The sequence below is a fragment of the Elephantulus edwardii genome, unplaced genomic scaffold, assembly GCF_000299155.1.
Source record: "Elephantulus edwardii isolate Elephantulus edwardi_28Jun2011 unplaced genomic scaffold, EleEdw1.0 scaffold00257, whole genome shotgun sequence".
In the NCBI taxonomy this organism is placed as follows: domain Eukaryota; kingdom Metazoa; phylum Chordata; class Mammalia; order Macroscelidea; family Macroscelididae; genus Elephantulus; species Elephantulus edwardii.
This window is the reverse complement of record NW_006400007.1, coordinates 2,705,775-2,724,423: the sequence shown is the minus strand read 5'-3', so window position 1 is coordinate 2,724,423 and position 18,649 is coordinate 2,705,775. Positions and strand designations below refer to the sequence as shown.

At 39.3% G+C, this 18,649-nt stretch overlaps 1 protein-coding gene and 1 pseudogene across 1 annotated transcript in view; one reads left to right on the top strand and one right to left on the bottom strand.

The window, feature by feature from the left end:
- Positions 1–18,649, top strand: part of LOC102874803 (breast carcinoma-amplified sequence 3-like) — a 347,132-nt gene that overhangs the window by 260,573 nt on the left and 67,910 nt on the right. The window contains exon 8 of the mRNA XM_006899471.1: positions 12,528–12,792. Within this exon, the coding sequence (XP_006899533.1) occupies positions 12,528–12,792 (265 nt within the window). The remainder of the gene's footprint in view (positions 1–12,527; positions 12,793–18,649) is intronic.
- On the bottom strand, positions 4,546–6,352 carry LOC102869146 (annotated as a pseudogene).

The following is an 18,649-nucleotide window of genomic DNA, read 5'->3' as shown; positions in this document are numbered from 1 at the left end:
TTACAATGAAATGTGCGAGGAGCTGGAGTCGGAAAATCAAAAGGGCTGAACTCATTCAGCATTTCTTAAGCTCAAGGAACTGAAGAAGAAATTCAAACCTTGCTATAATCAAGGATGCTTTAGGGCAGAATATTAAATGATCCAGCAAGTATTAAAAGAAGATGGAAAGAATATACTGAGTCACTGTATCAAAAGGAACCAGCAGACACAGAAGAATTAAATGAAATAACATATGAGCAAGAGCCTCTGGTGAGGAAGGAAGAAACTCAAGCTGCTTTGAAGGAAATAGCAAAAAACAAGGCTCCAGGAATTGATGGTATTGACGTATTTCAGCTAACAGATGCTGCCCTGGACTTGCTCACCAAGTTGTGCCAAGAAAGCTGAAGGACAGTCAGTTGGCCAACTGACTGGAAGAGATTTGTATTTGTTCCCATTCCAAATTCACATGCAAGCAAGATTCTACTGAAGATTATCCAAAATGACTGGAACAGCACATCAACAGAGAACTGCCTGAAGTCCAGGCTGGGTTTAGAAGGGGTCTTGGTACTAGGGATATTATAGCTGATGTTAAATGGATCTTGGTTGAAAGCAGGGAATACCAGAGGAATGTATATCTGTGTTTCATTGACTATGCTAAGGCATTTGACTGTGTGGATCATAACAAACTGTGGCTGACTCTGAGAAGAATGGGAATCCCAGAACACTTGATTGTGCTAGTGAGAAATCTATACTTGGACCAAGAGGCAGTCGTCAGAACAGAGTGAGGAAACACTGCATGGTTCAAAATTGGGAAGGGCGTATGTCAGGGATGTGTCCTGTCTCCATACCTTTTCAACCTGTATGCAGAGCAGATTATCCGGGAGGCTGGGCTCTATGACGAGAAATGTGGGGTCAAGATTGGTGGAAGATCTATCAACAGTTTGTGTTATGCAGATGATACAACCCTGCTTGCTGAAACTCAGGAGGACCTGAAGCACCTGCTGCAGAGGGTCAAGGACTGCAGCCTCCAATATGGATTGAGGCTCAATGTCAAGAAGACAAAGATTCTCACCACTGGACCAACTGACAGCATGAGGATGGATGGTGAAGAGATTGAGATTGTTAACAACTTTAGTCTGCTTGGCTCCACGGTCAACACTCTTGGCACCAGTAGCCAGGAAATAAAAAAACGTATTGCGATGGGAAAATGTGCTGTTAGGGACCTCTCCAGGGTACTGTAGAACAATGGTGTCACTCTGGAGACTAAGATGCTTCTAATACAGGCAATCACTTGTTATTTATCAGAGTTGGACAATGACTAGGGAAGATAGAAGGAGAATTGATGCCTTTGAGCTGTGGTGCTGGAGAAGAGTATTGAATGTACCATGGGCTGCCCAGAAAATGAACAGATTCATCCTAGAGAGGGTTAAACCAGGCTGCTCCTTAAAGGCAAGGATTCTGAGGCTCCGTCTGACATACTTTGCACATGTTGTAAGGAGGGACAGGTCCTTGGAGAGGGGCATCATGCTTGGGAGGGTGGAGGGACGGCGCAAGAAGGGAAGAGCCTATATGAGGTGGATTGATTCAGTGACTGGGGTAATTGGGATGGGAGTGTTAGAGACAGTGCGATTGGCACAGGACAGAGCAGAGTTCAGGGCTATTGTACATAGGGTTGCTGTGAGTCGCAAGTGACTCGACGGCACATAACAACAACAACATAGTTGACAGTTTTAGTTTGCTTGGCTCCACAGTCAACACTCTTGGTACCAGCTGCCTGGAAATCAAGAGACGAATTGCATTGGGAAAGTCAGCTGTCAGGGATCTCTCCAGAGTACTGAAGAGCAATGATGTCAGGCTGGAAACTAAGGTGCACCTGATCTGAGCTATAGTCTTCACAATTGCGTGTTACGCGTTGGAGAGCTGGGCAGTGACTAGCGATGATAGAAGGAGAATTGATGGCTTTGAGCTGTGGTGCCGGAGAAGAGTGTTTAATATACGATGGACTGCGACGAGAACAAACAGGTTTGTTTTGGAGAAGATGAAGCCAGGCTGCTCCTTGTAGTTAAGGATTCTGAAGCTTTATCTGACATACTTTGGCCATGTTGCTAGGAGGGAACAGTCCTTGGAGGAAGGAAATCATGTTTGGAAGTGTATAGAGACAACACAGGAGCGGAAGACCCTCGATTGGATGGATCTATTCAGTGACTGGGGTAGTGGGAGTAGATGACAGTGAGGTTGGCACAGGTTAGAGCAGGGTTTAGGGCTGTTGTGCATAGGGTCTCTATGAGTTGCAATTGACTTGACAGCACATAACAAATAACAACGACAGGACTAAATAGATAATATACATCAGACAGTAATTTTTCTCACAAAGTATATACAGTAAGACAGATATTCCTTCAGATTGACAGTAAAATCGTATGTAGTATAAATTTACAGACCTTTTGAGTATTTCATTAATATACACTGTTTTACTCAAGCCCATATACTTAACATGTTTCTTTAGGTAAATGGTAAACTTTTAAAAACATGTGTATAAATTAGATAAATGTCTGTCCAAAAACTCACTGTCATTGAGTTGGAATTGAACAGGAGGAATCTTTCCATCTTTTTTGAGTAGTTGCTGTTGGATACGTGACACTACAGAAGTGTTGGTTCTGCGTTATCAGAACAACTGTCCAAGGATTATAATACTCAAGTTCCCTGAGTGTTTAGCAGTTACTATATTTATTGTAGTCTTCTCCATTCTTGATACTGCACCTTTATTCATGGAGTCCAGCTTCTTCTTTTTTTTCCCTTCCTTTCACTTTTTTAATTAATGATTTTTTAATGCAACATATATATTTTTACAGCATATTCTTTCCATTTAATTTCCCATTTATTCATTTTTGCATATTTTCCTCCCTGTCCACACCACCCCCAGTTTGTTTTTCTCTTTGAAAAGAAAGTAAAATTATTTCATTGTGATAACAATCCTCTCCCAATTCCACAGTCCACTTGACTATGCATTTCTTTTTCTGTAATCTTGTCATGAAAATAATACCGAATCCTAGATTCCTTTTAAACAGTTCTCTCCCTCATCTGTTTCAATACAGTATACCTTATTTACCCCCTCTTTTCTTAGGTTCCCCCAACCCTGATGTCAGACTCACTTTACAACAGTGACACTATGCAATATTTGTCCTTCTGTGACTGAGATATTTCACTCTGTATAATGTCCTCCAGGATTACTCATTTTGTATAGTATTTCATTAGTTTTATTTCACCGCAGCATTCTATTGTGTGACTGTTGATGGGCACTTGGTGTGTTTCCAACTCTTTGCTATTGTGAACAAACCAGCAATAAATAAATGGGTGTGCATACATCTGCTTGGGTGGTAATTATGCAGTCTAGCTTCTTGAATGATGTGTACAGCATGCTGACTGAATAAGCATGGAGAGAGGAACCAACCCTGATACACACCTTTTCTTTTTTTAACCCGTGCAGGGTTCCCTTGCTCTGTTCAGACATCAGACTCTTGATCTAGGTAAAGGTTTCTCATTAGAACTATTAAATGTTATGGGATTTTCAGCCATAATTTTTTATGATCCACATAGTCAAATTCTTTTGTATAGTCACTAAGATGTAAATAGACATTATTCTGCTATAACTCTGCTGTCAGCCAGGATCAAGCTGAAACCACCAATGATGTCCCTGATGCTAGGGCCTCTTCTGAACCCCGCCCAGAGGACTTCTGGAATTTCTCTGTCAATATACTGTCCTAGGCATTTTTGGATTATCTTCAGTAATATTTTGCTTGCATATGATATTAATGTTATTATTTGCTAATTTCCACGTTCTGTTGGATCACCTATTTTGGGAATGGAAATAATTTTGGGTCCCTTTTAGTCAATTGGCCAGGTAACTGTCTTCCACATTTCCTGTCCCAGATTTTGAGCATGTCTAGAGCTGCATATGCTAGTTGAAACATGTCACTTGATAGCCCATTGATTCCTGGGACCTTCCCCCTCATCCTGTGCCTTCAGAGAAGCTTGACCTTCTTATTTGTTGACCATTGGCTCTTGATCACCTGCTACTTCTTGAAATATTTTGATGTTGGCCAGTTCTTTTTCTTTTTTTTCATAGTCCCTGTTTTCTTTTCATTTGGTCACACACACGTATTTTTTTTTAAAAAAAACAAAACCCCACACACAACTCACAAAATACAAAAACACAAACTAAAAGGGTATAAAACAAGGGGCTTACTTCAACCATGGCTATAAAAATATCCTAGGCTTTCAGGGAGGGGGAAATGCCAATCAACTACTGAAAATTATTTTGTTCAAAACATAAAAATGTTTTGTTTTAGTTGGGATTTGGTAGGCTTTTTGTTCTTATTTTACCAATTTTTTAATTTTTATTTTTTTTTAAAGACTTAGGGACAAGAACTAAGCTTCTCTGCTGCCTGAGGCAGGGCTGGGCTTCTCTGTGAAAGTCTCTGGAGAATGTAGAGGCCAGCATTCTCATCCTTCCTGCCATCTGCAAATGCAGGTATTCTGGCCCACTCAGAGCACAACAGGCAGAGACTACTGAGCACCAAGGAGGTGGTCAGTCTTGATGACCAGCTCCTGCCGTTTTCCTAAGATAAACTTTTCATTATCATTGTATGTATCTTTCTTGAGTTTCTCTGCTATCTGCCCCTCAGCTTCTAGTGTTGACTTCAACACTAGTTTCTTGACCTGGGCATCCAGCTTCTGCATTTCGCTTACTTTGTCACAGAAGTAAGAGCCTTCTGTCTTCAGCCTGGCCTATAGCAGTATTATTTCATTGTTCAAGGTCTTGTGTTCCGTCTCCAGGCTCTTTTTGCTGCTGTTGAGAGTGGAGATATCCTGAGATTGCTTGTACCTATTAACAGTCTCGTCAAAATGACGGTAGAAACCTAATCTCTTGTTGACCAAGGTCAGGACCTGCTGTGTTACAGACCACTTTCATCTTGGCTTCAGCAGCCAGATCCTTTGTGATGGAAAAATCCAGCCTGCCATAGATGTAGACGGTGAAGAACAAGATACAGAAAGTAGGCACTACCAACAGGGGCTCCTGCAGCATGAAGGCCTTGTTGAATGTGTAGTGGACCGCAGTGTTCTGAATGTGCTGTTCTACTAAATTTTTCTTGTATGCAATATCCACAAGATAACCAAATATCTAGGTAGGTATAATGCAGCTCATCCGGGGGTCTGGCTGATTTCATAGGGACTATCAACCTGGAAGCTCTTGGCCCGTTCAGGCAAGATGATCTGAACTGTTAGGGAATCTGTCTCTTGCTCATCAAACATGTGATCCACAAACTTCATCTTCAGTGCATATCACCAAAATTATATATGTACTCATAGCTTGGAAAGTTGTAGCCAACGATGTAATGAGTTTTCCATCCACCAAAGAGAGGAAAGTGAAGTAGGATTTCCATCTCCATGGGGTCATTCTAAATGAGGAGGTGGCTATCTCATCTCGGTAATAATCATCCTGGGCAGTGGCAGGGAGGATGGTCTTAAACGAACATATGGAGGATATCCCACTATCTGGCTGTCTCTGGTAATCATAGTGTGAAAAAGGCCTTTTAAGCACAGCACCCGTGTGTTGTGTGGTTTGTTTTGTTTTTTCTTTTAGCACCTTCTTTAAGTCCACATTTTCTTCCACAGCAGTGCTGCTCCAGTGAGAATCTTCGATGGCAGGTGTCATGCTGGTGATCATCAAGAAAGGGCTTTTGTTCTCATAGTACACTTTAAAAGTATCCTGACTGTAGGCTGGGAAGTCGTTTAAAGGAGGTCTTCAGAACGCATGGGGTTCCCTAACTTGCTGTAGCTCTCTACATTTTGGGAGGCAAGTTTCACACACATAGTTTGTGTCTTTGTGGGATAGGGAGAGTAGAAATAATGGTTCCTCTCAAACACTACAAACTATTCTTCTGACTGAGTGGTCTGTGTTGGATAAGGCTGAAGGACATGAGTATAGACTGCCCATGATCAAGAGCAAATGGGAGCTTGACCATGAAGAATTTCCCACTTTTACTTTTATTTTTGGTTTCTCGTATTTCCAGATTGTTTGTTCTCTTCCTCATCTCTTCCTTTTACTTGCACCCCACCCAATGTGCACCAGCCGGGCCTTGAGTTCAGGCTCCAGAGCCAGCAGGAAGGAGATGGCGCGGCATGTGGAGCCACCTCTTGGGTTAGCCAGGACCACTTGGGCTGTAATGCTGGCCAGGTGGCTGCTCAGGTCCACGATGCACTTCACATCCTTGTTGACCAGCAACACTACTTCCGAGGAGGCTCTGCTCATTGCTGGGGTCAAAGTCCCGAGCAGCAGTAGCAAGAACAGGTGGTCAGGGAGCACCTCCATGGTCACCACAGAGCTGAATGGCCTGCCGGGTTCAGTGCCGTTTCTGAGCTGTCACCAAGAAGCTACTCATTGGGTACAAGCTGGTGCCACAAAGCCAGTTCTTTTTTAGTACAGTGTCTCTTACCTCTGTCATCTTTCCTTGCTTCCTAGATCAAGGTTTTTACCCTTGTCCATAGCTGCATCAGGATCAGAGGCAGATTTTTCAGCATTCTGCATTATGCAGATGACATGACCTCCTGGCTGAAAGTGAGGAGGACTTGAAGTGCTTCTAATGGAAGATATAGATTGTATCTCAATAGCTAGAAAACAAAAATTCTTAGCACTGGATTGATAGATGATAATAGCCAGAGAAAAGATTGAAACTCACATCAAATTCATTTTACTGGAGTCTACAATCAACACACTTGGTACCAGCAGTCAGGAAGTAATATGTATTGTATCAGGACAATATGTGTTGCTTTAGGAAAGTCCAACAGTTAAGGACTTCTCTAAATTATTGTGCAACAGTGATACCAGTTTGAGGACTAAGGTATATCTGATTCAGTCTCTGGTCTTTTCAGTTACTTTCTATGCACCTTGAACTGTCTAGAGCAGCTGAAAAGTGAATAAAGATGAGAGCAGAATTGGTACCTTTGAGTTGTGATGTTGGAGAGTGTACTGACTATCCCATGGACTGCCTAAAGAAGAAACAGATATGTCTTGGATAAAGTACAACAAGGGTACATACAGGATGAAAAGAGAATAAAGCTTCATCTCACATACTTTGGGCATGTGGTTAGAGAACCTAGTTCATGGAAAGGGTTATGATTCCTGGAAGGTGTAAGGTCGGTGAAAGATAGGAAGATCCTCAAACAAATTGACTGACAGTGACTGCTGCAGTGGACTCTGAATGTTGTTATGTGCCACTGAGTCGCTTGCAACTCATAGTGACCCTATGTACAACAGCCCTAAAACCTGCTCTGTCCTGTGCCAATCCCACTGTCTCTGACATACCTACCCCCATTACTCTAGTCACTGAATCAGTCCACCTCATAGAGGGTCTTCCTCCCCTGCGTTGTCCCTCTACCCTCCCAAGCATGATGTCTCTCTGCAAGGATGGTCACTCCTTGCAATAGGTCCACAATATGTCAGATGAAGCTTCATAATCCTTGCCTCCAAGGAGCAGCCTGATTTAACCCTCTCCAGGATGAACCTATTGTCCATGGTATATTCAATACTCTTCTCCAGCATCACCGCTGAAAGGCATCAATTCTTCTATCATCCCTAGTCATCGTCCAGCTCTCTGATTGCAAAGACCGTGACCTGCATCAGGCGTACCTTAGTCTCCAGAGTGACACCATTGCTCTTTAGTACTCTGGAGAGGTCCTGGAGCACGTCCAGGGCTGCATCTGTTGGTTGAAACATGTCAGTTGATATTTCATTGATTCCTGAGGCTTTATTTTTTGTCAGTGCCTTTAGAGCCACTTGAACTTCATCCTTCATTACCTACCATAGATGCTTGTTCATATGATACTTCCTAGAAAAACTTGTTTATATGATACTTCTTAAAAAAACCCCAATTTTTTTGGATACAGTGATTCGGTATATTTTTCCTGCCTTCTTGTAATGCTTCCTGAATCATTTAAGATTTTGCTCATAACATATCTCAGTATTTCAAGTAGAAGCTTGAATTTGTTTTTCAGTTCATTTACCTTGAGAAATGCTGAGCGAGTTCTTCCCATTTTATTTTCTGATTCAAGCTCTTTGTGGGGTATGTGTGTGAGACTCTTGTGGCCTGCTGGTAAGGAGCTGCATTGCCAATCTGAAGGCACATGGAATGCCAAGCGAACAAACAAATATATGTCTGGAAAAAGTACAGCCAGAATGCTCCTTGGAGAAAAAGATGATAAAGCTTCATCTCACATATTTTGTCATATTACTAGGAGAATCTACTCTTAAGTGTGCTAAATTGTGGCTAACCTTGAGGAAAATGGGAATCTCAGAACACTTGATCGTGCTTATAAGGAAACCTATACTTGGACCAAGAAACAGTCCTCAGAACAGAGCAAAGAAACACTGCTTGGTTCAAAATCAAGAAAGGAGTGCATCAGGGATGCATCCTGTCCCCATACCTTTTCAATCTGTATGCAGAACAGATCATTTGGGAAGCAGAGCTTCATGAGGAGGAGTGTGGCATCAAGATTGGAGGAAGATGCATTTAACAATCTACGATATGCAGATGACACAACCTTGCTTGCTGAAACTGAAGAAGATCTTAAGCACTTGCTGCAAAAGGTCAAGAACTGTAGTCTTCAATATGGTTTGAAGCTAAACATCAAGAAAGCAAAGATTCTCACCACTGGGCTAAATGGCAGCACCATATTAGATGGAGAAGAGATTGAGGTTGTTAGCAATTACAGCTTGCTTGGATCAACAGTCAACACTCTCAATTAACACCAGCAGTCAGGAAATGAAAAGACGAATTGCATTGGGAAAATCCACTGTCATGGACCTCTCCAGAGTGCTAAAGAGCAGCAATGTCAGTCTAGACACAGAGGTGTGCCTAATCCAGGCCATGGTTTTCTCAATTACTTGCTATCCTCCAGAGAGTTGGACAATGACTACGGATGACAAAAGAATAGATTGCTTTCAGTTGTGGTGCTGGAGAAAAGTCTTGAACATACCATGGACTGCCAGGGAAACAGATATGTCATGGAGACGGTGAAACCAGGTCTCTCCTTGGAGGCCAGGATTTTGAAGCTCAGGCTCACTTATTTTGGGCATGTGGTCAGGAGAGATTGGTCCTTGGAGAAGGACATCATGCTTGGAAGGGTGGACAGACAGCACAGGAGAGGGGGACCCTGGATGCATGTGATGGATTGATACAGAAAATGGGACAATGGGTATTGGTGTGTTGGAATTAGTGAGACTGGCTCAGGACAGGGAAGGGTTCAGAGCTGCTGTATTTAGGATTGCTATACATCACAGGTGACTCAATGACATAGTACCATATTGTGCCATGTTTGGAAGCAGGAGTGACCTCTACTTCCTAAATAACATACCTCTAGAGACTCTATGAACTTTGATAAATGTTGATAGATGTAGAATAGCTTCAGGCTTTTTGTTCACAGGGTCGCTATGAGTCATGCTTGACTCTAAGGCAATCAACAACACTAGGAGAAGCTATTCCTTGGAGAAGGACATCAAGCTTGGAAAGGTGGAGTCAGCAAAAGACATCAGGACCCTCGGATTGACACAGTGACTACAGGCAATGGACTGTATGTCAGAGATAATAAGGATGGCACAGGATATGACGGGGTTCAGATCTGTTATTTGTAGGATCACTGTACTGGAATCGACAGCACCTACGAATAATAGCAGAGGCTGTGCCTGTCTAGGGGGTTTTAGCTCACTATCCAGTGGTGCAGAAAAATGATGGATGTGAGTTGCTGTGAGTTGCTTCCACCTTAAGGGCAGAGAGTGAGGGGTGTGTGTGTGGTGTGTGTATGTGTGTGTATGCATAGAAACATGTAGGAGGATTTTTCCTCTCCAGATGTTAAGAAATTGTTGTCTCTGGATAGTGGTACTAAAGATACATGATATATATACTCAATATTATTGTACTTCCAGTCATTGTGAAATACTGTGGAAAGTTGTCTTCTTTTTTTGTTAACTAACTACATGGTGTTCTTGATATTGCTTCTTCACCTGCAGAGCCTGAAGTACTTACCTTTATTGTTGTTATATGCCGTTGAGTCGCTCGTGACTCATAGCGACCCTATGTACAACAGCCCTAAACTCTGCTCTGTCCTGTGCCATCGCACTGTCTCTGACACTCCCATCCTGATTATCCCAGTCACTGAATCAATCCACCTCCTAGAGGGCCTTCCCCCCCTGCGCTCCACCCTTCCATGATGTCCTTCTCCAAGGACCGGTCTCTCCTCACAACATGTCCTGAGTATGTTAGACGGAGCCTCTGAATCCTTGCCTTTAAGGAGCCACCCGGTTTAACCCCTTCCAGGATGTATCTGTTTTCTTAGCAGTCCATGGTATTCTCAATACTCTTCTCCAGCACCACAGCTCAAAGGCATCAATTCTCCTTCTATCCTCTTTGGTCATTGTCCAACTCTCTGATGTATAACAAGTGATTGTGAAGACCATGGCCTGTATCAGACGCACCTTAGTCTCCAGAGAGACACCATTGCACTTCAGTACTTTGGAGAGGTCCCTAACAACAGACTTTCCCATGGCAATGCACCTTTTAATTTCCTGGCTACTGGTGCCAAGAGTGTTGACTGTGGAGCCAAGCAAACTAAAGCTGTGTACAATCTCAATCTCTTCACCATCCATCCTGATGCTGCCAGTTGGTCCAGTGGTGAGAATCTTTGTCTTCTTGACATTGAGCCTCAATCTATATTGGACTAGTGGATAGTAAAGATTTAAAAAGATGTTTGCTCCTTAAACCTGAGAGCAAAAGTTTGAATAACAGGACATATGTGCACTTGTTTAACTTCCTGTATATAATAACATAATGAACATGGTGAATACTATTTCTCATCATATTTAGAACTGAGAATGAAATCAGAGGTGAAACTTCCATCATCTAATTTTCTTGTTTTATGTTGAGAACATATTTACTAGAAAATGTTATCTTTTCAAAATTGAGGTCTAAAATCATGCAGTTGATGTCATCACCTTATTACTAGTTTGCCATTGTGAAGTCTGTTTTGTTTTTTTATAATGTTTATTATCCAGTCAGTTTGATATTCCAACCCTTCTATCATTTTTAATTTTGTGGCAATGTCACTGAAAAGATTAGACTTTTCTTTAGTTCCCTTCTTCAGTGAGCAGCCTCTGCCCACTGTGTGTGCTGATAGACCTTTAAGGTCAGAGAGCAGAATCACTTCTCTAACAGTAGTTTTCTTAGTAAGCTGTTAAATGGCATTCTTTCCTCCTGCCTTGATAGTATTGTTAACATTACCTCATGTTAGACATATTCTAAACATGAAAGGAAAAGATTTCTTTTCATTTACAGATTAGACAATAGTCTTATATTGGCCAGAGGTTTTTGATAACATGGTTTAGTCCTAATTTAAATGGAACATAAATTACTCATTGAGCCTAAAGATGGTTTCCTTTCTTTATTTGATTCTGGTATGTATGAATGTATTTTATAATGGATTAAAATTCTTATCTTGTATTTTTATTCTTTTGTTCTTTGCCCTTTTCTTTCTCCTACTTTATTTCTTTTTTTAACTTGTTAGCATTTTTAAATTGTGGTAAATATATGTATAAAAACATTTGACATTCCAACAGTTTTTATTCATACAGTTTACTACAGCCACTAATTATGTTAACCATATTCTTCAGCATAATTTTTTTCTCACATGAAAAGTGAGATTTATACCATTTCTTTCTTCACCTTGAAAGGCAAGATTGTTATTGCAAATTGTCATTAAGCCAGTTCTGATTCATAGCAACTCTATAAGACCAAGTAGAATTGTCTCATACAGTTGAAATCTTGGTGGCGGCATCTTTCTCCTGCAGAATGGCAGGTGAGTTCAAACTGCCTGTCTTTTTGTTAGTGAACGGTAATTACATACTGGTAAAGAGCTGTCCTGCTGTCCCAGAGATACATGAGCTGCTCCATGGAAGTAAGATGTGCAGTTTCTTCCAATTAATTGCTTCTGAAAATCTGATGAAGGATCAGCTGTGAGTTGATTCCTGCTTGATGGTGCACAACAGTAACTGCCACTATTTGGTTAACAGTTGAACATTTGAACCAGTGTGCCACCATAGTGAATCTCCATATAAACTACAGAGGTAATAAGCCAAAGACTTCTGCAGGCTTATGTCCCAAGAACTAGAGGTCAGGCAATAAGAGGAATGCAGTCAAGAAGGAGAACCTCTACCAGATTATCTACTTATATACCAGATGCTGAACACACCCACAAGTAAACACCCCTTTCATCTAATTGACTGCTTATGGTCTGTCCAAACAGTGACAATCAAAGTCTAGGTTGATTAACTATCAGAATTTTCATTTAATGTGAAACAAGTATAGAATAAAATTTCTTTTATATAAAGTAGACTTCAGATAAAGTTGCAAATGAGACTATTTCTGTTTAATGATACATGATTTTCTTAGACAGATGCATCTAATATAATCCATTTTTGTATCTTTGTATCATTCTAGGTACAGGACATTTGCTTCAGTCATGACTGTCGCTGGGTTGTGGTCAGTACACTGCGGGGGACTTCTCATGTTTTCCCTATCAATCCTTATGGTGGCCAGCCTTGTGTTCGTACACATATGTCGCCACGAGTAGTGAATCGTATGAGTCGTTTCCAGAAAAGTGCTGGGCTGGAAGAGATTGAACAAGAACTGACATCCAAGCAAGGAGGTCGTTGTAGTCCTGTGCCAGGCCTGTCAAGTAGTCCGTCGGGTTCACCTTTACATGGTAAACTTCACCTCTCTGTCATCTTTTCCTCTGACCTTAACTAATAGATTTGACATAAAAAAAATTTATTTTAATCTGTTCATACCTACATAGATCTTAGGCTCATTTTACTATTTTAAATTTACAAAATAATTTAACAAATTGACACAAGTGTAGAAAGTTAATTTGTAAAATGTCCTTTAAACTCCCTAACTTTTTAAATAGAAGAGATATCAAGTTATTTTTTAAATAAAAAGTTTGATTTATTTCATTTAACTCTTCTGAAACACTGTCTTTAACTCTCAGATACATATATATCGTCATATATATATCTCTAGATATATCTATCTATATATATATATATAGATACATATAGAAATATATATAGTTCATTAAGAAATTATCATTGTTAGAGAGGGTTGATGTATATTTTAGATAGGGCAGCATTTTATTTTATTTAAAAATACTTCTTGCTGACTGATTAAAATTATTAACCATTCAGCTGCTAGATCAAATGTTGATTGTTGAATTCACTAAAAGATGTGGAAGTCAAGCCTGGCAGTCTGTTAGAGACTTGAAGGCAAGTAACAACAACTGTAACAAAATTCTCATATTTCAGGGAAAAAATGTCTGTAGTTTACTACTGGAATGCAGAATTGGGAAATAGAGAAGAAAGATCAGTAGTTAGAAAACAGGGACTTTGTAACAGAAATGAAGCAGGAGATAGAATGATAGAATTTGGTTGAACCAATGACTTATTCATTGCAAATACTTTTTTAAAATTTTTATTTTATTATTTTTTGTATGTGTACTGTCAAATCAGCTCTGACATGATGGATTTGAACCATGTACCTCTGGGATACATTTTGTAAGGAACATAAATGCAGGCTTTATATTTGAATTTCACCTGATGGTATGCATGAAAATCAGATCAATTACACTTGTGGAAAGAAACCTTGGGGAAGCTCAATATCACCTGTACATACTAGGCCAGGTGCTGATTGTGGAACAGACCACCAACTACTCATATGCAAGTTCAAGCTGAAGCTGAGGAAAACGAAGTCTACAGGAACCAGAATTTGGCCTTGAGTTTATCCCACCTGAATTTCAAAACCATCTCAGGAACAAGTTTGAGGCCTCGGACATTAATGAATGAAGACTAGATGAGCTGTGGGAGGATATCAAGAATATCATCCATGAAGAATGCAAAAGAAAAGACCAAGATGGATGTCAGAAGAAACTGAATATTGCACTAGAGCACTGAGAAGCCAAAGTGAAGGGAAGAAACCAAGATATTAAGAAGTTGAACAGAAGATTTCAAAGGCCAGCACAGGAAGACAAAGTAAAGTATTACAATGAAATGTACAAGGAACTGGAGTCAGAAAATCAAAAGGGCCGAATTCACTCAGCATTTATTAAGCTGAAGGAATGGAAGAACAAATTCAGACCTTGAGTTGCAGTACTTAAGGATGCTTTGGGCAGAATATTGAATGATCCAGGAAGCATTAAAAGAAGATGGAAAGAGTGTACAGAGTCATTGTACCAAAGGAATTGGTGGACACAGAAGAATTTCATGAAACAACGTATGAGCAAGAGCCTGTGGTGATGAAGGAAAAATTTCAAGCTGCTCTGAAAGAATTGGCAAAAAACAAGGTCCCAGGAATTGATGGCATACCAATTGACATATTTCATCCAACTGATGCTGCCCTGGATGTACTCATCAAGTTGTACCAAGAAATCTGGAGGACAACCATCTGGCCAACTGACTAGAAAAGATCTATATTTGTTCCCATTACAAAGAAGTGTGATCAGACAGACTGTGGAAATTATCAAACAGTATCATTGATATCACATGCAAGCAAGATTCTGCTGAAGATTATCCAAAAACAACTGGAACAGCACATCAGCAGAGAACTGCCTAAAGTTCAGGCTGGATGTAGAACAGGTTGTGGTACTAGGGATATTATAGCTAATGTCAGATGGATCTTGGCTGAAAGCAGAGAGTCCCAGAGGAATGTCTATGTTTCATTGACTATGTAAAGGCATTTAACTGTATAGATCACAATAAACTGTGGCTGACACTGAGAAAAATGGCAATCCCAGAACATTTGATTGTGCTTATGTGAAACCTATACTTGGACCAGTAGGCAGTCGTCAGAACAGAGCAAGGAAATACAGCATGGTTCAAAATTGGGAAGAATGTGCACCTAGAATGTGTCCTTTCTCCATCTTTTCATTCTATATGCTGAACAGATTATCCGTGAGGCTGGGCTTTATGAGGAGAAGTGTAGCATCAGGATTGGAGGTAGACTCATCAACAATCTGCGTTATGCAGATGACACAATCCTGCTTGATGAAACTGAGGAGGACTGGAAGTGCTTGCTGCAGAGGGTCAAGGATTGTAGCCTTCAGTATGAAGTTCAACATCATGAAAACGAAGATTCTCATCATTGGGCCAATTGGCAGCATCATGATGGATGGTGAAGAGACTGAGATTGTCAGTAGCTTCTGTTTGCTTGGCTGTGCAATCAACGCTTTTGGAACCAGCAGCCAGGAAATTAGGAGATGAATTGCACTGGGAAAGTCTGCTGTCAGAGATCTCTCCAAAGTACTGAAGAGCAGCAGTGTCAGTCTGAGACTAAGGTGCATTTGATCCAGGCCCTGGCTTTGCAATTACTTGCTATGCATCAGAGAGCTGGACTATAAGTAGGAATGATAGAAGGAGAATTGATGCCTTTGAGCTGGGTGCTGGAGAAGAGTATTGAATATACCATGGACTGCTAGGAAAGCAAACAAGTTCGTCCTGGAGAGGGTGAAGCCAGGCTGTTCTTTGGAGGCAAGAATTCTGAAGCTTCTTCTGATATGGCTTTGGACCTGTTGCAATGTGCGATCCATGTAATTGAAAAAAGAAAGCAACTCTGAATCCCTGACATCTTCTGAAATACTGCATTATTTGGTCCTAATATTCTTATAAGAAAAACATTGACTCATGAGCTTCAAGTTTGAAAACTTTTAAAACTCAGTCTTTAGAAATAATTTTTCATTTTAAAAATCCTAAGTCTTAGAAAGCTATGAATTTTAAATATTTTTAGCCATTTGCAAGAAATTTGACCTCAAAAAGAACTAGTTTTTAAAAGACATAGCTATTTCTATGTACTGGTATAAGTTATCCTATTCATTATTTAGGTATTTGGAATAAGTTCTTGGAGAATTTTTTCCCTTGTTCTGAATATTTTTTTTAATTTAATCAAAGACTGTATATAGAAAGGCTCAGTGTACATGTGGGCCTGCTAGGTCAGCAAGACAACCTCTAAATATATTACTTGAAAAATTAAGAAGGATATATTCCTTTTGTTTATGTATCTTCATGAAATGTTCTTTTGACCTCTTTTTTCATTTTTGTTCTTTCTGTTCTATTAAGCAAATTACGTACTAGGTATTATGCTATCCTTGGGCACAAAATTAAGGTCATTCATACCCTCATGAATCTTCTACTTAAAGATCAAAAACATGAACTGATTGTTCACAACTTTTAAATATATTTTTGCCAAAATGTGCAAAGTGCCAGTCAACGAAGAATTTTGTCATTGGTAGATAAAGGGTCGCTGGATGGTGTAAATGATAGAGTACTTGACTACTAACCACAAGGTTGGAGGCTTGAACTCACCCAGGAAAATCCTCTGGACAAATTCTACGCTGTACATGTAGAGTCTTCATGAGGTGGAACCTGTTTGACCCCCAGCTGATAACAACACGGGGTTCAGAGTTGAAATAGATGGCACTTTAAAAAAAACTTTCTTCAGTAGACTTAATTTTTTTAAGTTTTACATTGACAGAAATATTGCAGAAGAATTTCCGAGATTTCCAGTATTCTTTCCCTGCTCTGTGCATTATTTCTCCTTTTAACATAGTGTATTTCTGTGGTACATTATTATAGTTGCTGAATAATATCAATAAGTTGATCTGGCATTTCATTCTTCATATTTTTGCAGAAAGCCAGCAGAAGAAATCTCATGTAGGATATTCAAGACATTTTGATGATTTTTCAGTACTTAACTATAAAATTTCCTTCAATATATGTTAAAATTTTGTTATCTCAAAACTCTTTGTAGTTTTTCCTTATTTTTTAAGTACACACATTAGAGTGATGGTAATTTTTCTTCCTGTTCATCTTGTACCTTTCATGTCAAAACAAAATGAGAATTGTTGTTGGTTAGTTCTAAAAATGATATATTTACAGTTTGTGTGGGTAAACAGTCTGATGCTGGTCAAAAACAATGTAAACCTTTAAACGGGGAGGGATTCATCTTGAAAATGAATCATACTTTGGCGGTATTGCCATTGTTTGTTTATACTCTTTTTAGCAAAGTAAAGGAAACTGTTAAATAACAGTTGATATAGGGGTATTTCCTCTTTGTTTTCTAGAGCCAATCCAATTTAAGTTAGGAGTATTTTGTTTGCCTGATATAGTTTTTACTAGTACAGGATGTTTATTTATTTTAAATATATACTTTTTAAATATCTCTTTCATTTTCTATCTTGTTGCCTGAACTTTAAGCTAGATAAGGTGGTGGTGATTGTTTGGCACTGGCTGTGAACATGAGAAGGAAAAAAAAACACCTTTATATTAATTTCCATGTAAGCGAAGCATTTGTTTTCATTATGAATATAGACAGCATACCATAGTAATACAGCAGTTCCTATGATTTTTTTTAAGACTCCCTAGTAACACAGTGGTTAAAGCGGGTTGTCACCCACACTGCACAAGAAGGATGTTGCAGTTTCCTTCTACAAAGATTTGTAGCCTTGAAATCCCTTTGAAGTCTTTCTGTTCTATCCTGTATGAAGTCAGTTGAAATTTACTTATAGATAGTGTATTTGGTTTTGGTATGACTTTGTTATCATAAAAACAGCGTATGATTTTATTTTTATTTTAAATACATACCTTAAAGTGTTTTGAAATACTGCTTATGCTGATCACATTATTGAAATTTTAAATATTACTATATAACAATTTATTTTAACATGAAATTTTTATACTCTCGCCATACTGCCCAAGACATCCATAGCACAACAGTGATTCATGTCTCACTTTGTAGGGTACCGTAGTCTCCAGTCTTTTCTCCATTGCTCCTTGTCAGGCACTTTATTTTTACTGTCACAGGAGTTCTTTTGTAAATTGAAATTTGATTTGCCACACTTCTGTTTAAAACCTTTCAATATTTTACCTTACTGTTAAAATGTTTTGGAAGTTCTTCTGTCCTACCTTATTTTCAGTACCTTTTCCTCACCACATCTGTATATGTATCTTTCCTTGACGATGCCATATATGTTCATTTCTAGGAAACTCTTCTACTGCTACACTTTTCTCTACTTAAAATAATCTTTACCACTGTGAATACCTTCTAAAAACCTTAAATGATTATGATATAGCTTAACTATCTTTCATATCTTATGCCTTTCCCTAGTGTTCTGTTATATGATAGTCTAGATACTATGTACTACATATACTTATTTTATCATCTTGTGATGATTATTCATTGACAAGTCTGTCTATCCAATGCAATTGCCTTTTTTAAAGCCTTTTCTTTTTCTGTTTGTCTTGGCATGCCACACACTAAGGTAGAAATTCTATACATTCTGAGCCAGATTTCTAAATTGTCTTGAGCATTTGTTCTAAATGTTACAGTGACTTAGATTTAAATTATTACTTGTCAGAAGGAAGTGTTTTGTTCATGGTAACTTTGAGGTTTCCATTTAATATACATATTAATTTATCTAATTGCCATTAATTATTTTTTAATATGTCTAGGTACTTTTCTAAGAAGGAAAATAGTTACTATCCCAGTGGAGTTGACTTTCTTTTTTTTTTTTTTTT